General features: G+C 35.3%; 4 protein-coding genes across 8 annotated transcripts; 3 read left to right on the top strand and 1 right to left on the bottom strand.

Annotated features, from left to right (window-relative positions):
* The first annotated feature begins 1,384 nt into the window (after positions 1-1,384).
* LOC107606053 (filament-like plant protein) lies at positions 1,385-4,637 on the top strand. 4 transcript variants are annotated; one of them, XM_088493214.1, is made up of 6 exons: positions 1,385-1,491; positions 1,685-1,744; positions 2,264-2,323; positions 2,469-2,754; positions 2,950-4,217; positions 4,309-4,637. In XM_088493214.1, the coding sequence occupies exons 3-6, from the start codon at positions 2,264-2,266 to the stop codon at positions 4,429-4,431; spliced, it is 1,737 nt and encodes a 578-aa protein (XP_088349340.1). In that variant the 5' UTR covers positions 1,385-1,491; positions 1,685-1,744; the 3' UTR covers positions 4,432-4,637. The 4 variants fall into 4 exon arrangements, with proteins under 4 accessions (XP_088349340.1, XP_020962034.1, XP_016163506.1 ...); XM_021106375.2 differs by having other exon boundaries at positions 2,445-2,754; XM_016308020.3 differs by lacking the exon at positions 1,385-1,491 and having other exon boundaries at positions 1,534-1,744.
* Positions 4,638-4,673: 36 nt separating this feature from the next.
* On the bottom strand, positions 4,674-6,973 carry LOC107606054 (TRAM, LAG1 and CLN8 (TLC) lipid-sensing domain containing protein). 2 transcript variants are annotated; one of them, XM_088493215.1, is made up of 5 exons: positions 6,542-6,973; positions 6,322-6,426; positions 5,889-6,181; positions 5,331-5,608; positions 4,674-5,234 (listed from the first exon to the last, which is right to left on the bottom strand). In XM_088493215.1, exons 3-5 carry the CDS (start codon positions 6,154-6,156, stop codon positions 4,917-4,919), a joined length of 864 nt encoding a protein of 287 aa, XP_088349341.1. In that variant the 5' UTR covers positions 6,157-6,181; positions 6,322-6,426; positions 6,542-6,973; the 3' UTR covers positions 4,674-4,916. The 2 variants fall into 2 exon arrangements, with proteins under 2 accessions (XP_088349341.1, XP_016163507.1); XM_016308021.3 differs by having other exon boundaries at positions 6,322-6,973.
* On the top strand, positions 6,087-7,322 carry LOC107607821 (uncharacterized). Its single transcript, XM_016309722.3, has 3 exons — positions 6,087-6,433; positions 6,524-6,624; positions 6,760-7,322. The coding sequence occupies exons 1-3, from the start codon at positions 6,336-6,338 to the stop codon at positions 7,245-7,247; spliced, it is 687 nt and encodes a 228-aa protein (XP_016165208.1). The 5' UTR covers positions 6,087-6,335; the 3' UTR covers positions 7,248-7,322.
* Positions 7,323-9,413: 2,091 nt separating this feature from the next.
* LOC107608385 (RING/U-box superfamily protein) lies at positions 9,414-10,479 on the top strand. Its single transcript, XM_016310188.3, has one exon. It carries the CDS (start codon positions 9,642-9,644, stop codon positions 10,320-10,322), a length of 681 nt encoding a protein of 226 aa, XP_016165674.1. The 5' UTR covers positions 9,414-9,641; the 3' UTR covers positions 10,323-10,479.
* Positions 10,480-19,225: the final 8,746 nt, after the last annotated feature.

Here is a 19,225-nt window from a genome sequence, read left to right as displayed (position 1 = left end):
TGTATGTGTGGCACTATACATACTGTGAGTGTGGGGGCTTTTTGCTGTCTGTGAAGTTATTATTGTATATTTTTCTGTTCTTTTATGCCGCCCAGATACTATTCATTCTTTAAAAAAAAAACTACAAAATAATACAAAATGCTAAGTGAAGCACAAAAAAAAGGATGGTCACTATTAATGGCGAATTGAGAAAAGGAAAACAGTTCTTTTTTCTCTGGTATAGTTACATTTGTAAACTTATTTTAGCGGAAGTATTAATTAAGATCTTAAAAGTTGTGATTTTCATACCTGGAGTTGAACTTTAAAATTGATTTTGCAGAGTTTTGGTTACAGTAGAGTTGAACTTTAACACTGATTTCTCTCTTTCCTTTCTTGCAGACGTTCATCAAGATGACAGTTTCTCAATATTTTTCAGTGAATGGAAATTGTAAAGACGTCGTGTGTATTGAGGCAGAGAGAGGACTATCTTTTTTTTTTTGGTGTGTACCAGGGTATCCATCAGGCCGGAAGCCCAATGACTAATCCCTCGGGTACTGCAGAGGCACACAAAGTGGGCGACCCTCCCAAGCAAGCAAACTCCATTCCCATCCTCCAGTGAGTATCGAACCCGGGAGAGATGGTTAAGGGACACAGACCCTCATCCATCTGTGCCAACTTGCGTTGGTGAGAGAGGACTATCTTTATATGTGTCATAATCTTTAAATCTAATGGGTCCATCAAACATTAGCATTGATGAGATTAAGTTATTAATGATTTATAAATAATTACAATTAGGCTACAATAGAAATTTAAATTACAATAAACTTCTAACAACATTTTCTTAGGAATGATATACTGCTGTGTAAATGCTTAAACTACTTTTATGGAAGTATTTTGTGTTGGATATTAGAATTTTGGAGTAATAGTTGAGTTGTCTCCATATAATTTTAAGATTATGAATTCAAGTCATGAAGAGAATCACTGATGAAATTATCGAATTAGGTTATATACATTAATCTTTTAGGTACAAGTGTACAACCTTTTTCGGACCGGATTAACGTTAAATGATTGTGCACCGAGCTGTCATGTTTCTCTGGAGAGAAGTTTTTCAATTAATTAAGTATTAAAATCAATTTTTATTTTTACATATGACCTTGTTCTCACACACAATTGTTGTACAGACTACAGACCATGAAACAACAAAAGATATAAGAAGACAATTATGTTGATAAAAACTTTACTAATAATGACTTCTTGGATTCGGTCGAATTCATGGATTGTTCATAAATGACCCTAACCAGTACAATACAATAATTAAATTCTAAATGAGATAAATAATATATTAAAAAAATGTGACTGTGGTCATGCAATGCACTTAGATAACCTTGAAATTCACAAATGAACATGGTAGTGTCACATGGCAATCTATTTTTATATGCAAAGAAAAGAGAAAGGGGTAGCAAGAATTCAAGAAATAGAAAGACCTATTATCCCCTAATCTCCTACTTGTTTGTCAGTACTTGTTATCTTTATGTGCACTTGTGCAGTGAAACACACACTTGTACTCTCCCATTTTCCCCTCCCCCCACTTTTTTTCAAAATATACCAGCCCATGTCACTGATTATAGCCTTTTTATTTATTTATTTATTTCAAACCTTGAGTTTATACTCTGAACTCTCAAACTCATTCTTTTTTTTTTTCCAGTTTCATTGTTAGGCTTCTAGCTATCCTGAAGTTTGGTTTCCACTTATCACAGAGTCAAAGGTATTATTTGAGTTTATTTTTTCCCTTTTTGTTCATGTTCATGACTTCATGTAATGTTCTTGGGATATTTTGCATTGGATACCATGTAATGTTTCATTACCTGTACTTTTTCTGCAAGGTTTTATGAACCAGTTCTTCTTTCTTTTTCTTTTTCTTTTTCTATTTTTTTTTCTTTCAGTAAAAAGTCTCAATGCTGCTCTAGGAACTTTGATACTTCTCCTTCTAATATTTTATAATGGTATTTTATTTGTCAAAGCTAACCCCTAAAGGCTCATTCTGTACACATGCTCTGTGTTTATTTCTAGACAAAGCTAATCAGAAAATATCAAGCAAAGTAACCTTTTTTTTTTTTTCTGTCTAAACAACTGAGTTTGTTGAAGGAAATGTTAAAAATGTGTTTTGAATTCTCTGATATCTAAAGGATAGAGCTTGCAGGATGAGGTTTCTGTTTAGTAAAAAGTTGATGAAGCACTAACCAAAGCTTTCTGCTCTCCACATTTTTGGTTAATTTCTTTTCAGATGAATTCCATGCAAACTGAATTTTCAGGGTCTGATTCTGACAGGAACTCGGATGAACTGGTAATATAAGCACTCTAAATTGTGTATTCACCAACTTTTCTTTCTGAAATTAGGCATAGCTTTCAGATATTTTATAATTCTTTAGGAAATAGTTTAGTTATTTTTCTTCTTGTCTCTGTAGCATGATGAATTTCCCATGGGACAGAACCAATCCCCTGATATCACATCAGAAGACGTGGCGAGTGCTGAAGATGTCGACGAAATTGTGCGTTCACTTGAAGTCACCTCAAATTTAAGGCACAATGTAAAATATAGTGCATTGGAGAAAGATCAAAATGAAGCAAATGATGATGCAACGAATATAAATGACAGAGATTTAACTTATGGTTTGAGGAACATCTCAGAGAAGCTATCTGCAGCACTTGTGAATGTAAGTGGCAAAGAAGACTTGGTTAATTTACATGCTGAAGTTGCTGAAGAAGCCATTGCAGGTACATACATAGAAATGTTTTGTAATGATAGGTTCATATTTTCCACTATTGCTTTTCTACCTTGAATATGCTTGGTGTTGTTTTAACTTTGTCTTAAGCAATTCATCTGATTGCTAAGCAAGAAAACCACAAAACAGAATTTGCATGAAGTTTCGGTAGTTCATATGTAATTGGACCATTTTCATGAACTTATAGGTTGGGAGAAGGCTGAAAAAGAAGTTGCAGGCTTAAAGAAGCAACTCGAGGCGCTAAGTCTCAGAAATTCGGCTTTGGACGATAGAGTTGCGCATTTAGACGCGGCACTTAAGGAGTGTGTTAGGCAGCTAAGACAAGTAAGAGAAGAGAAGGAACAGAATTTCCATGATGCTGTAGAAAACAAAACAAGGGACTTAGAATCTGCGAAAATTGAACTCCAGAGCAAGCTCATTGAGCTCCAAAGTAAATTGGAAGCTTCTAATGCTAGATCTCAATCAATTGATCTTGAGATGTTACATAAGATTGAAATTTTGGAGAAAGAGAATATGAAACTGAAGCATGAACTCCAAGCTCAATCAGAGGAGCTTGAAATAAGGACAATAGAGAGGGATTTAAGCACGCAAGCGGCTGAGATAGCTAGCAAGCAACATTTAGAAAGCATCAGCAAAGTGGCAAAGCTTGAGGCCAAATGCCGGAGACTGAAGAGCACAGCTTGTAAAGGCTCGGCAGTTAGTGATCATAAATCAATTACATCATCCTCATTTTGTGTTGAATCTCTCACAGATAGTCAATCAGACAACGGGGAGAGGCTGAATGCGGCTGAGATTGATGCCTGCAGGAAGAGTGGCTCAGAAACAGACAAGTGTGAGCCGAGTTCTGATTCATGGGCGGCTGCGCTAATTGCAGAGCTTGATCAGTTCAAGAATGACAAGTGTGGACAAATTCCATCCAGTGCTATTAAAATTGATCTCATGGACGATTTTCTTGAAATGGAACGATTTGCTGCAATGCCTGAGATTACAACTGAAAACTTTAACCAGGAGTCAGTTGTTACTGATCAAAGTACTAACGGAGAAATCTCCCTTGCAGATGAGTTTGACACGATGAACCGTCAGATGAAAGAACTAAAAGAGAAGCTAGATAAGGCGAATGTAGATAAATCTGAGCTGGAGATAGCTTTGATGAAATGCCAAGAGCAGTTCGAGGCCTCGCAACTTCGGCTAAGAGAGGCAGACACAAAATTGAAGGAGCTGCAAAGAGAGCTAGAAAATGCCAACGAATCAGAGCAAATGATAGAAAACCAACTAGCGAGCATGGAAGCCGAGGCACAATCAATAACCAAAAGAGTTCAGTTATTAGAAGCTGAGGTTGATAGAGAACAGGCAATGTCAGATGAAATCACAATCAAGTGTAAGGTACTGGAGGAAGAGCTAGAAAGCAAGAAGCAAAATGAGAAATTGTTGTTCAGTGACTTGAAGATCAAACAGGTTGGTCATCACTCATCATTGACAATTTGATATTGACATGAATCTAGAAAACACTTCAGTGTTTGTAACATAAAATGGTTTTCTATGGCAGGAGGATCTAGCACTGGCTGCAGGGAAGCTTGCTGATTGCCAACAAACAATAGCAGCTTTGGGAAATCAACTAAATTGCTTAGCAGCACTTGAAAATTTCAAGTTGTATTCAAATGACACATAACATGAGTAGATATTCCAGTTAAAAATGGAATAGAAATTGAATGAGGATGTAGAGAAACTAACTATAACGGAAGCCATTCACTTCTGATGTAATTCAGAAACTTTCTACTGCCATCTTGAAACAAACATAGTTCACATCATCTTTGTTTTCTGAAAAGGTTATTCTATTGTTGAACCAAGGATCAAAACTTCTAGTGGACCTACTAAGTGCTCTTTAATTACCATTTTTATCATTTTCATAACTTTTTGAAATCTGAAGTATAAAGATTATTATAAAATGACTAGAATTCTAGCCTAGAATATAGATACCTCTTCCAAAACAATTTGGATAGCGGAGATTACAACAATCAATTTGTGTACTTTACAAATGACACTAGATCTAATATACATCATCTCCATGAATTTATTACATTACACTTTTAATGAAGGGGTGTGCTAATACAAAGAAATCAATAAGAACAAAGTATTATGCTGATTTCTATTATCTCATTCACTATGGTGATGCTGCTTAGTCTGGTGTGACTTGCTCTCTCTATTAAAAGCTTTAATGAGATCAAGGCCAAGACCAATATTCAACACATTCATACCAGCCATGCCAAACAGAGCCAGTGGTAGCTCCATTCCCCTTCCAAATTTGTGAGCATCCCGGATGAGCTTGACCATGATGAGAATGTGAGGTATAGTCCTTGCCAGAAAGAATGTCAACCAATTAAGAAACCATTCTAGCTTAACAAAATTGGCCTTTGCTTCGCGTACACCGGACATCCGTCTCACTTTCCTCACGTGCAGAAAGATTGAATGCAGCTATACCATCACAAAAACTCATTCAAACATTACACAATGGCAATCATGGTACAATCACTTAAAAGAAGGTGGAGTTTCAAAATAACTAAAGCTTACCTCGCAAACTAAAGTGAGAATGAGGTAGTTGATGGTGATATTTCGATACAAAGCAAGAGTGAAGCAAATTAGGAGAACCAGATGATGCACAAGGATGGAAGGGATCCAACCATTGTACAAGTGGTAGCAAAGCATATCCCATTGATCATATGCAAAGTAACCACATGAAAAGCACAATGCTTCAAATGCCCATGGCCATGTATGTTCTACCAACTGCGAGTGATCGAACATTCCACTCGGACCGTTAATTAGCACCTGTCTGAGCAAAATAAAGACCACTGCAAAAGACAGGACACCAATGAGTAGTGAAAAAATGAGTCTCAACGGCAATCAACAGAAAAGGCAGTATTGAGTGGGTTTTTCTAAACCCTAACCTCAACCGATTAAACAAATACTAATACATTTAGATTCCACAAATCAGAAAAAGTTACTACAGCTACCGGAATTATATGTCATTTTTCTCCAATTAGCAACAAAAAGAGGCTGATTTTTATTTCATCTGGAATTCGCATCTCAGATTTGTGTATGGATAAGAAAGAAGCAAGTAAAAGGGGGAACCTGAAGCGGAGGTGATGGTAGAATGGAGAAGGGAGACGGAGGTGTTGACGAAGAGAGCGTCTCTGTCTTTGTGCGTTTGTTTGCAAAAGAATATTCGGATGAGGGAATTACAGCCCTGGTAGAATACAGTACCGGCAACGACGTAGAGAAGCTGGCTGCGGTTATTGAATAGTATCTGAAAACAAACGGATAGGGCCCACAAAATGAGAGTCCCTAAGAAGAAATTCTCAACCTTCCCGCGCTCTCGTCCTCCTTCTTCTCTACCCATCCCTGCGAGGAAGGCGATGTGCCAACTGCCAAGGCAGAGCCGCAGAGTGAAATAAGGGATTTATTGAAAAAAGAAAAAGAAAAGATTGAAACAGTTGAAAGAAAAAAAAGAAGAATATGGTAACCGCTTCTAGTCTTATAAAATTGCATTTCACAAAGAAATAACCTGATCTTCAATTTATGGGCAACGTTATTGAGTCATTTGCTCAGGGAATTGGAAACGGCGTCGGCAAACTTTTTAGTTCCCCTGTTGAGTTCCTCTCCGGCAAGTCTTGTAGGTAACACCATACAATACATACTCGTCAATGCATTTTAAGAAATTCAAAATTAAACATGAAATGTGAAAATTGGAATTTAATTTGTTTCAGTTCAGTATGTGGACCAACATGGGACTTTCTTTGCTACATCGAAAATTTCTGCGTTGCCAATCTCTTGAGACTCGCCATGGTTTTTATTCTGCTGTATGCGGGTAAGTGATTTATCAATGTTATCTGATTCACGATAGAAACTCAAATGGATACTTGAGTTTTCACTCTAAATGGATCTTGGATTGCATCCAACATCTTCCTTGATCAAACTTGTAATGTTCTGTTTTTCTTTGCAGTTCTATTATTCTTTTATCTGCTGCATAAATTAGGCATATTCGGGTGCATTGGGCGGGGGCTTTGCAAAATAATATGGGCATGTTGTTCTTCTTATTGTTGCATATGGGAATATGCCTGTGCTTTTTTGTGTGCCAAACTGCACAAAATTAAAAGGAGAAGAAGGAGGAGGTTAAGAAACACTATAGATAACAGGTTCTACTTCGCAACTGAACAAGATTATAGTGATGAAAGTATTTCAAATCGTTTTCCATCACTTTCGCGTAGAAGGAGAGACTACAAAAGCTCGCATTTGAGAAAATCTTTACGGGTTAGAAATGGTGATCATGCTCGAGTTGAGATTAGTAGTTATAAAAGCAAAAAGCATCATGGCAATAATGTAATGGAACATTGTGATCACAAAGGCAATGTTCATGATATTAAGGTAACTCGTACATCTAAGTTTGCTAGAAAAGGTGTCAATAGGAGAAAAAGAATTCTTACAAAGTAATACCTTCTTTGTATTATTAATGCATATGCTTATGACTCGTTAATTTGAGGGGGAAAAAACAAGTATCTTCTTGCTTTTTGTCTTGTGACATTGATAGAAACTATTTTCTTCTTTTCTATTCTCTCATGAAATCAGTATATGAAGTTATTTTAAATGCAATTTTGTTTTGATCTTGATAGGGTGACGTATACTATTTCTCTCTCTAATTTTTCGAAAGAGCATAGCAATATAATTATAATATAACCGGAAAAAAAAGGCAGATATGATATGAAATTGCAAAAATTGAAATTAGATCGCTTAGGGGTGATGTTTGGAAATGTATATATATAAAGAGAAGAGAACGTGGGTTATAGATTAAGTACATAGATTAATGTTATACATTTTTGTTTTTTAAAATGAGTTCAAATTCATAGTTTGTAAAATTGTATTGATTTCAGCAACATTTACCATTTAGAAACTGCTATACACGAGGAGAATGAAAAAAGGAACTAATCTCCATCACTACTAAGTAGCGTTTGGTGGAGAGATAGAGACGGAAAGATTGAGACTGAGAGACAAAGATTAAGAGACAGAGACTGAAATAAATCTCAGTATTCTATTTAGTGCAAAGTGGGAGACAGAAATTGAAACAAGAATAAAATTCTAATTTAATTTGTACAAAGAGTAAAATTGGAATTAATTAATTGAAATGAATGTATGTTTTTAGGTATAAAATGTTATTAAAGTTTCAGTCTCCATCTCTAAAAAATTTAGTCTTCTGTGTCCCCATTTTTTAGAGGTACTAAAATACTATTAAGGAAAAGTCTATGGGGCCAGTAATTTTATTGAATTTTGGCCAGCAGCAGAGAAAGGTGAGCCATTGGATGAAATCTCATACCAATCTCACACCATTAAATCATCATTGATGGCTACTAATCACAAAAGTTACTGGCCTCCTAGCATTGCTCTACTGAAATTTTGGAGACAGAGACAAAAATTTTAGTACCAGAACTAACAAACATGATATTGAGTCTCAGTCTCCCAGTCTCTGTCTCAATACCTCAAAACAAACGCTATTAGTTTTAAACTGGGCACAAAAGTAGGCCACTAATCTCTTGTTAGGTGTGTTTGGCAATGCGTCGGAAAGAAAAAAATATTTAAGCTTTTTAAAAACTTCAATTTTTTATTTGGCTAATTTTTCTATTTATAAACGCAGAAATGATTTTGAACTAAAAATCACATTTAGAAGAAACAATAATTCTTAACTTCTGCATTTCACTAACGGACTTTTAGCCATCGTCACTAAACATTTATTTATCTTTTATCAACTTTATCCTTTATGCATGTTATGGTATTATTCATGAAATTCTTATTATCAAATAATTAGGTTTAAAAAAGTACCAACTTTAAAGGTAGGTTTGAAAGAAAATATATTATTTGATTAAATTCATTATCAATAAAACCTTCATTTATTTATTCACTTATTTTTAAAAAGTTAATTCAGGTTTTTGGTTAAAAATAATTAAATCATTTGTAAAAAAAAAAAATTTTTTTTTGGTATTTAAACGAGACCAGAAAACCCAGCTTCATTTCTATTCTCTAGTGAGTATTAAATTCGAGAAAAATGGTTAAAAAACACAAATCTTCATCTATCTGTGCCAACTTGTGTTGGTTGCAATTTTTTTCACCATAGCACCAGGGTATTCTTTTTTAAGTAAATTTTTTTTTAAAGAAAAAGAATACATATAGAGTGAGTAGGAAAAAATTAAAAAAAAAAAAGAGAACATCCGGCCCAGAAAAGAAAAGACATACCATGAGATGGTCTAACCCAAAATCAAAAGCCCAACAAAATGTAATTAGTTTGTTTTGAAAAATAAAAAAAAAGTGGCCTGACAAATACCAAAGTTATTGACAAACACGCATATGAACAATGATATATTCATGACAAAAAGAAAAGAGAGAATAATGATATATTAAAGTTTGAAAACTGAGCATGCTAATTTATTTTATTTGATATCTTCATTTTTGGAATAAGGTATATTGCTACGTATGGAACATGTTTTGCCATTGCGTTGCAATTTGCACAAAGGCCTACCTTATCCAAAAGGAAAATCCAAAGTTTATGATTATTAATTGTCATTGGTAATAAGAAGACCTAAGAATAACCCAAGAATATGGAATATTGAGAATCCATTACAAAGGGTTCACCATTTACTTGACGTGGAAGTTTGTTCATCCTTCCTTCCCCCAATAGAATCTATTTAGAATATGTTTCTATTCATCACCTCAAATACCATGCACAAATCAAATCACTTTAATTTGTTCTCTTCTCATAAACCTATCACATTTTAGTTCTTTTTCTTTCTTTCTTTTTTATTTTCATCATAACAAGATTTTTATTTTTCCCCCTACAATATGGAAGGTGATGATGGAAAACAACCAACCCACAAAGAACCATGCAATAATAATAGTAGTAATAATAATGAATTATTTGAGCAAGAGAACTTTGATTATATTCTTGCAATTAGCTTGCAAGAACAAGAGGGAGCAACATACACAACCCTAGCAACCATGGAAAGTGAGGACGATGAAGAAGACGACGACGAAGATGATTATTCCTCGTTGGGCGATGAAGATGGCGATTCCGAGTATTATTTAGAAAGCCAAGACTTTGAGGAGTCAGAAACCCAGTTCCTTGAAGGTGAAGGAAGCAACTACGACGAAGATGACGAGGGAGAAGAAGAAGAGATGGAAGAAGATGAAATTGATCCAGATGAAATGTCCTATGAAGAGTTGATTGAGTTGGGAGAAATCATAGGAGAAGAGAATAGAGGATTATCAGAAAATGAAGTGTCTTCTTGCTTATACCCTTACACTTGCAAATCTAATAGTGATGATGAAAGAATCGATCGGTGTGTAGTTTGTCAGATAGAATATGAAGAAGGTGAATCAATGGTGGCACTGGAATGTAAGCACCCTTTTCATGAAGATTGCATAACCACATGGCTTCAGATTAAGAAGGTTTGTCCAATTTGTGGCAATGAAGTTTCAACCAATAATAATAATACCAACAAGATCATGCCTAAGAATGAATAACCTTTGATTATTCTTGTTATTGTATAGTTTAGATTAGATTATTGTTAAGTTATTGATGTGTCTGTACATATTATATTACTGGCTAGTGTATGTAAATATATATGTATGTACTCCGCATTTGAATATTATTTATGAACAAATTACTGTGATTTATTCATTTGATGAATGCAACTATACCATCGTTGAAAAATAAATGAAGCATCAAAGGATTGGATATCGTAAAATTACACTACAAAAAAAGGCCTATGGTCACACGGTAAAAAACCATGACCATAGCTAGTAAAAAGAGTGACCAAAGATCTATGGTCACGGTTTTGAATTTATAGTCACGATTTTTTACTGTGGCCTATTCTCTCGTGGCCATAAGTCTATAGTCACGGTTTTTTTATCTATGGTCACGATTTCTATGGTCACGGTTTCAATTTTCAAATTCTGACATTTTAGGCCATCTTTTTTCACTGTGACCATAACCTTATCTATGGTCACGATTTTCACCGACCATAGCCTCTATGGTCACCCCTCCTTAAAACCGTGACTATAGCCTTATCTATGGTCACGGTTTTGGCTGTGATCATAGCCTCTATGGTCACCCCTTCCTAAAACCGTGACCATAGCCTTATTTATGGTCACGGTTTTGGTCGTGACCATAGCCTCTATAGTCACCCCACCTAAAACTGTGACTATAGCCTTAACTATGGTCTATAGTCACCCCTCCTTAAAACCGTGACCATAGCCATTTATGGTCACGATTTTTTGCCTTGACCATAGCCTGTTTTGTTTTATGAGATTTAATTTTTTTTAAAGCATAATCACATTTCAAAATGATGATAAACACAAATAAATCTAAGAATGATAAATTCAATAAATTTAAATGATAAAAGTTTCATTAAAAATTAGATATCCATTACAACACTAATCAAAATAGGGTGTAGTTTATCCATTACATGTAATATTGGATAAAGTCTCTTATCAAAAAATAAAGAACACATCAAAATAATACATTTAGATAACCAAAATCATTATAAGACCCATCTCATCTTATATTTGCTTAGAATATATTTTCTCCACATCATATCCTCCTGCTAGCAAAAGAAATAAACATGTTAGTAATGAATATGGAGCACAAGTTTAATAAGTCAAATCAACATTAAAATTTTAACCACTAAATAACAAAGAGCATTTGCTAAGATTTTGAGCCACATAAAAAGGACATACTAAGTATAATAAGAACTAGCAACCTTCTGCTAACAATTTTATATGGATTTAAACTTTGATTGGATTATTATTAATTTTTTTTTATTTTGGCTTGCAAGGCAGTTTTCCTAGGATAATTAATATGAGTAGCTACGAGGCACTTATCTCTAACATACACTCTCTAATCATCATTATATTTAATTTTATTTATTCAAAACTTACGGCTATATGGCCACTTTGATTTGCACAAATTTCCATCACGTATGCTCATAGGAACTTGATTTTAGGCAAGCTTTAACTCAATGCAAACTAATATTATACAACTACTAACAGAAGTGGCGGTAATTAAATAGTACGTAGCATATATAATTAACAAGCTAAGGTTGCATTATTGATTAATTAAAAATGGTAAAATGAAGTTTATTGTTTCTTAGTAAAATGAGACAAAAAGCGTTCTAAGTCTAACATAAGAATCATAAAAAGCTCATGCTAAATTTTGCGAACTGAGAACAAAAGAATCATAATTTTAGTGGGATGAAATAGAATGAATCAATTTTATTATGAACCATTACATTACAAAATTTAACCATTCAAACCATAATAGCCGTAACGTTAGTTTGGACTCATTTTATATTTCTATTCCTTTTCAAACTATCAATCACAGTATAGCCCGATGAAGCATACATTGAAGGTGAAATTTAAAGACCAAAAATGAAATTTAACCATGCACTCTTTAATCTTTTACTGTCAATCACAATAAAAGAATTCACACACTTTAAGTCATTCAAAGTTCAAAGTTCAAAGCATATGCATCATTAAAAAAACCTGGCAATATGCTTTAAGTTGTAAATTTAATTTAATTTCTTTCTAATTTAATTTAACTCACCTATATATCAAAATTTTCTTTGCTTCTGCAGCTGCTTTTGGGTTAAGTGGTAGGCCCAATTAGGGATGTCAATGGGGCAGGGCAGGGGCGGGGGATGCCTCCCTGCTCCCCATCCCCGCCCTCAGATTTGCTCCCCATCCCCGCCCCATTCCCCGCTGTGGGGGAATATTGCTCCCCATCCCCATTCCCCACAGGGCCCCATTCCCCGCGGGGACCCCATTCCCCATCTACATAATAGTTCTAACTAATTATTAATTTCCATATGAATAGAGCTGCAAGTATCTATCTTATACAAAAACTGCAAGATTTTATACAAAAAGTCTAAATGATACGATGGTGACTTCTTTCGAAATAACGCAATGGAGGGACGCAACGACGGGTCAAAGAAAAAAGCAGTGGACGAGGTGGGAGATGCGGCAATAGAGAGGAGAATGGACACGACGGCAGAGTTACGAAAAAGAACGCTGCAAATAGAAATTACGACGCGGTAAGGGTGATGGCATGGTGAGGTGTGACGATGCGGTAAGAGGGTGACGAGGGGGTGGCTGCAGAGATGTTGGATGGAGTATGGACAGCCTTAGGGATATCTGAATTGAAGAAGGATTATGCAAATAAAGATTAGGAGTTTTGGGTTTCTGTATATATATGTATGTGTGAGAAATGACTAAAAAACATATATGAGAATAAACTATTAAGGATAATTCAAAGAATTAAGAAATTTCGGGGAATAGCAGGGACGGAGCGGGGATCCCCGCTCGGGTCCCCGCGCCTGCTTCGGGGGAATTTTGTCCCCCATCCCCATCCCCACGGGGAAAATTCCCCACAATCGGATCCCCATTCGGGGCAGTTCCCGCAGGGATCCCCGCGTCTCGGAAAATTTTGCCATCCCTAGGCCCAATACTGGAGTTAGCACACTATGTAGAACAAATGGAGCTAGAAGAAGAAGAGCAGGTCATCAAAAAGTGAGAAAGCTAGAAAACTTTTGGACACAATATAAATGGACAGATTATTCAATTTTGAAACTAATTGAATGGAATTATTCAAACTGACAAAGTTTGGATTATTTAATTTTGAATCGATTTGGATGGAATGTAATTGCTAATTTGAATTGAATTAAATGGACGGAGGTGTACTGAGTTGAATTGAATTGATAATATATAAATTGTAGGCAGAGTTATTAGAATTTGATTTTATATAATGGATTATGTTTCGTTCACTCAGTACTATACAATTGTTTCACCATGAGTACTGTGTTCGATTCATTCTGCAGAAAGCTATTTGAATTTGATTTTATATAATGGATTATGTTTCGTTCACTCAGTACTATACAATTGTATTGTGTTCGGTTCACCATGAGTACTATGTTCGGCTCACTATGAGTACTGTGTTCGGTTCACCATGAGTACTGTGTTCGGTTCATTATGCACTATTCAAAACTCTTCTTTCTCACCTTCTACTGCTTCTTCACCAGAGAGAGAAGGAGGAAAAGACAAAAAATACAGCAGCAACAACAACAAAAAAATGACGATAGGATTTCATGGTTTAGAGTTTTAGGGTTTTGGGTTTAGGGTTTATGGGTTCAGGGTTCAGTGTACAGGGGTTCAGTGTGTTTCAAACTTTCGGTTTGCCCTGTGTATTAATTTCGGTTCACCGTGTTCATGGTTGAGGGTTTAGGGTTTTGGGGTCTAGGATTTAGGGTTCAGGCTTTTAGGGGTTTAGGGTTTACGGTAAGGTTTAGGGTTTAGGGTTCAGAGTTCAGTTTTCAGGGTTCGGGTTCAGGGTTTAGGGTTTAGTGTTCAGGGTTCAGAGTTCAGAGTTCAGGGTTTGGGTTCAGGGTTTAGGGTTTAGGGTTTAGGTTTTAGGGATTTAGGGTTTATGGGTTCAGGGGTCAGTGTTTAGGGTTCTAGTTTTGGTGTTTAGGGGTTCATAATTTTTTGGTAAACAGGAGAGCGATTTGGATTACTCTTCTGAAACGAATCAAACTGACAAAGTTTGGATTATTCAATTTTGAATCGAATTGAATGGAATGCAATTGCTAATTTGAATTGAATTAAATGGACGGAGGTGTACTGAATTGAATTGATAATATGTAAATTATAGGCAGAGTTATTTGAATTTGATTTTATATAATGGATTATGTTTCGTTCACTCAGTACTATACAATTGTTTCACCATGAGTACTGTGTTCGGTTCATTCTGTAGAAAGCTGTTTGAATTTGATTTTATATAATGGATTATGTTTCGTTCACTCAGTACTATACAATTGTATTGTGTTTGGTTCACCATGGGTACTATGCTCAGTTCACCATGAGTACTGTGTTTGGTTCACCATGAGTACTGTGTTTGGTTCATTCTGCACTATTCAAAACTCTTCTTCTTCACCTTCTACTACTTCTTCACAAGAGAGAGAAGGAAGAAAAGACAAAAAAATACAGCAGCAACAACAACAAAAGAATGACGATAAGGAGAAAACACGTGAAGAAGAAAGAACGCGAAAAATGAGGAGAAGGAGGAGAAGGAGGAACGCGAAGAAGAAGGCGAAGAAGAAGAAGAAGACGCTCTGTGCGTAAACGAGCGTGAGAAGAAGAAGAAGAAGAAGTGCGGGAAAAGAAGAAGAAGCGTGGGGGAGAAGAAGCGTTGGGCAAGAGCGATTTCGTGTGTGTTAGCCGCGTGTATTTCACGTTTCATTTAATAGTATTGGGTTTTTTTGGTGTTGGGCCAACTTGGTTACATGGTTATATGGATGTGTAGCATCCTTGAAAATAAAAAACCCTCTAAACTACATTCTCAACAATTACCTAATTCTAGAAATTTCTACCATACCTAGAGTGACTTTATCTGGCCAAAGAGAACACAACATACAGAGAGATTAACAAAAGAAAAAATACTTCAATGCAGGAATATGTCCACGAATGCCATGATTGTTGGGCGAGGGATTTGTCATGGCTTCAGAAGCGAATCCAAATCCAAAATCTAGAAATCCAAATCACAAGTTACATCCAACAATTATAGCAAAATTCAAAATGATAACAATTCAGAACCCAGAAGATTATATCAATTCATCCAGCATTCAAAATAAAAAATTATACTCAGCAAAATTCAATAGGGCAGAATTTTGAACTTATATAGCAAAATTCAAAATTCAAAGTTCCAAAATTGAACTTTACCAAATTTATATTAAGTAAAATTCAGAATTACATAACAATTAATTCATATAATTAACAAAATAAAAAAATTGAAAAGCATAATAAGAACTCTGCATCAAGCCATCAATTCATATAATTAACAAAATAAAAACATTAACTGAACTTAAATCTGAACTAAATTCCTCACTGGAGCAACCAGCAATTCATACAGTTAATTAAAACCAAATAAAAAAATTAATTGAAAAACCCAAGAACTCACTGCGATTCACGGCGGCAGAACAGATGCCCGACTACGATGTTGACAGAAGCCGACAACGGCGACCCCAGAAGCTTCAGTGTTCAGAGTTCAAGACGACGACACTGCTGACAGCTGTGCTGTGGGGTGTTTTGTGTGTGTTCTTCTGAAGACCAGACAACGATGATGCTAGACGCTTCAAACCGCGAGGGTGGCAACCGCTGGAGGTCATTGGCTCCCAGCCGGCGTCGATTGTGGTGTAGATGGTGGAGTCCCCCTGCTCATTGGAAGAAAAGGAAAGTAGAGTTGAGGGAGGCGTGGTGACACTGAGTGTTGAATGATTTGGGGCTGGGTTAGGTTAGTGGGTCGTGGGTTTTGTTTTCTTTTTTTTTTGTCTTTTTTTTGCGTCAAAAAACGCCGTTTTGGGCTATTTTAAAAAACTGGAACTTCAAAAAATCTGCCGGGTTCGTCCAGTCCACCGGTTAACTATCGGTTCAACCAGTTTTTTTACCGAGTTTTTGCAGAGAGGTTTTGGGGGTCAACCGGATCGGCCAGATAATTGGTTCTCGGTTAACCCGATCGAACCGGCCGGTCCGATCCGGTTTTCAGAACCTTGATTTTTATGGGATTGATTAGTTCCTCTATCAATATTTCTCTCTATATTAATGGGATAAGCTTACATGACATGTTAAACGATGTATCCGTTAATAGCCAACTAGGATTGACAAATTTTTTTTTATTCGGAGTCACGTTGTCTTTTAGGAGTAATTATCAAGGTCGTTTATTTTAGTGTACAAAACGGATTGGAGACAAAACTAAGAAATATTAGTGATTTTTAAATTATTTTTATTTATAAAAATTAAATGAAGAATATATTAATGATTAACATGTCACATAAATATGTTCTGAATAGAGATCATTGACAGAGGAGCTAACTTGTCTCACGAAATCAAATATCAAGAGACGAAAAAGATATTTTTTTATTGGAGCCTCATAGTTCTTCGAAAAAGTATTTACCCATGATAATATTAAAGGACTAGCATAATTTATAATTTTGGACCTATAATTAGCTAACAATGTTTAAAAATATTGAGTAAAAATATGGTACTAGCCTACTAATTAAAAGTGCTGACTAATATAAATTAAAATTGTTAACTTTTAATTTTTTTTAATATTTAATGATAAATATAAAATTTAAACCTAAACCTAATTTTAAAGCCAAACAAATTAATTTAAATTTTAAATGTAAATTTAAATTACAACAAATTTATTATATATCTCAAATATCATCTTTTAAACCTGGCTTCGTATTACAAAAGATCAAGTTTATATTGATAAAAATAGAAAATAAATGGTCTAAGATTTTAAATTTTTAATGAAGATGAAGATATATAAAATATTAACAAGTCATTTAAAAAAATTGGCGATGTTATATGCACAAGCGTTTTTATAATCAAGTCCAACTAAGTTGTCACAATTCTAGCAAAAAAACTCACACATTTATCATCATTTTTCTTTTTTCACTCTTATGTTGTTAACAGTAAGATATTTATCTTTAGCAATCAAATGTAATTAGTCAAATTAATTTATGAATTAATTGGCTTCAGTTAAAATCAATTAGGAATGAGTTAGTTATTTCCTACATTGTGTGGTTTGCTACCTAAGGAGCCAGCACCCCTTGTATATAAATCCAACTATGCAGTATAATAAAACTAATCTTTTCATTCCGATCATTCTCACAAAATCATTATCCTCTCTGATTCAATATGGTATCAAGAGCAATTTCTCAAAACCACACCTTCTACGATGTAAATCCCATAAAATTAGCGAATAATTGGTCAATAAATTAATTTTTAATAAAAGAGATTAGAAATATAAATTTTATATTAAAATAGGATAGAGTTAATTAAAACGAGAATTTGGACACTAATTTCAAAGAATTTGACCCGAAATTAAGCCGAACGGGCCAAACCGAACCCATAGGCCAAACCAACTCATTATATATAATGAGATGAAGCTCATTTAATTCCCATTTCAGCATGCAAAACACGTTGGGCAGCTAGCCAAAGGGAAGAACATGTTGAAAAATTCCAAAACCCTTGATTTCATTCAAATTCACGTAACTTTTGATCCAGAGCTCCGATCGCCGCACCGTTTGCGGCCACGCGATCGTAGCGTCGAGCTCTACAAAGCCCAGTACATTGTAAGATAAGAAAATCACATTTTCTTCCTCAATTTTCTCAGTTTCAGTTTCAAAATTCACGTGCAAAGAATGTTGAAATTTGTTAAATTTCGGTGTTTAGGATCAAATTAACTTGGCGGACTTGCCGAGTCTTGTCCCAATTTTCCGTTAGTAAAGTGAGAATCCTAGAACTCTAGTTAATTCTCTAATTTTGTGTGTTGGGTATTAAATTTGGATATGTATATATGTGGTAATGTGAAGTTAGGTGTATATATATTAATTGGAGCTTGATTTGTTGACACTTGAGACTTGATGGAGGTTGGGTGATGTTGCCTTGGTGATTTCGGACCTCTTGGGGCTGTGTTCGGTGCATTAGAGGGTTGTCTCGGAAAATACGTAGAAATCGACCAAGGTATGGTTTAAGTTTCTCGTATTTAATATGTAAGATTTTGTGAAAACTTAGGCTAGACGACTTAAGATTAAGTGTATTAGGGTGTTACAGCGTGCATTTTTTTTCTTTTCTCTTTTTCTTTCTTCATCTTATTTTCATGCCTTTTCCTCCATTTTCTTTTTCTGAAATTCATCTCTCTTCTTTATCCCATTTCTTATCACCTCACACTTGAACTCATCCGACAGAATTGATGAGAGTTGTCTTACTTTTTTCAAGTTCCGAATGCAACATAGTGGAGGTGTAAGGGCTCCGATCACAAGATCGAGTGTGAGAGGCTTTTAATTTCCGTTTCTTTCTCAAGAACAGACACAACTTCACTCATACGGATTCATACTTTCTCTCATCGGCCGATCAACCAGTCCTCATTCTTGTTGCACAACAGCTCACAGAGGAGAACTATAATACATGGATCCAAGCTATGCAAAAGGCGCTCAATGCCAAACGCAAGCTTGGATTCATCAATGGATCCATTCCACAACTAGATCCTACAATTTATGCAGAGAAATTCGAGACATGGCAATGCATCAAAGACGTCGTCAGCACCTGGATCCTCAGCTCCATTTCAAAAGATATTGCAACTTCTTTGGGGTACACTAATTCAACTGAGAACTTTGGAAAGATCTCAAAGATCATTTCCAACATGGAAATGGACCACGAATCTTTGAGATCAAGAGAGAACTCGTGAATTTGCAACAAGGCACAATATCGGTGTCACAATACTTTACCAATATTAAAGTTCTTTGGGAAGAACTTAGCTCTTATCGTCCAATTTTGTGCAATTGTGAAGAGTTTAAATCGTTACAAGATTT

This window comes from Arachis ipaensis, chromosome B7 (genome assembly GCF_059453495.1).
Source record: "Arachis ipaensis isolate K30076 ecotype BB chromosome B7, ASM5945349v1, whole genome shotgun sequence".
Classification (NCBI taxonomy): Eukaryota; Viridiplantae; Streptophyta; class Magnoliopsida; order Fabales; family Fabaceae; genus Arachis; species Arachis ipaensis.
Note: the sequence above shows the minus strand (reverse complement) of the source record. Positions and strands in the feature narration are given on the sequence as shown.

What these genes read in the sequence shown, in the direction of transcription:
- LOC107606053 (XM_021106375.2), top strand. Translation starts at nt 2,264, where the DNA reads ATGAATTCCATGCAAACTGAATTTTCAGGGTCTGATTCTGACAGGAAC. An exon ending in ACAGGAACTCGGATGAACTG is followed by an intron (nt 2,324 to 2,444) that starts GTAATATAAGCA and finishes TTGTCTCTGTAG; the next exon opens with CATGATGAATTTCCCATGGG. An exon ending in GTGACTTGAAGATCAAACAG is followed by an intron (nt 4,218 to 4,308) that starts GTTGGTCATCAC and finishes TTTCTATGGCAG; the next exon opens with GAGGATCTAGCACTGGCTGC.
- LOC107606054 (XM_016308021.3), bottom strand. Translation starts at nt 6,156, where the DNA reads ATGGGTAGAGAAGAAGGAGGACGAGAGCGCGGGAAGGTTGAGAATTTC. An exon ending in TACCATCACCTCCGCTTCAG is followed by an intron (nt 5,609 to 5,888) that starts GTTCCCCCTTTT and finishes TGTCTTTTGCAG; the next exon opens with TGGTCTTTATTTTGCTCAGA. An exon ending in TTCTCACTTTAGTTTGCGAG is followed by an intron (nt 5,235 to 5,330) that starts GTAAGCTTTAGT and finishes GTGATGGTATAG; the next exon opens with CTGCATTCAATCTTTCTGCA.
- LOC107607821 (XM_016309722.3), top strand. Translation starts at nt 6,336, where the DNA reads ATGGGCAACGTTATTGAGTCATTTGCTCAGGGAATTGGAAACGGCGTC. An exon ending in CTCTCCGGCAAGTCTTGTAG is followed by an intron (nt 6,434 to 6,523) that starts GTAACACCATAC and finishes AATTTGTTTCAG; the next exon opens with TTCAGTATGTGGACCAACAT. An exon ending in TTTTATTCTGCTGTATGCGG is followed by an intron (nt 6,625 to 6,759) that starts GTAAGTGATTTA and finishes TTTTCTTTGCAG; the next exon opens with TTCTATTATTCTTTTATCTG.
- LOC107608385 (XM_016310188.3), top strand. Translation starts at nt 9,642, where the DNA reads ATGGAAGGTGATGATGGAAAACAACCAACCCACAAAGAACCATGCAAT.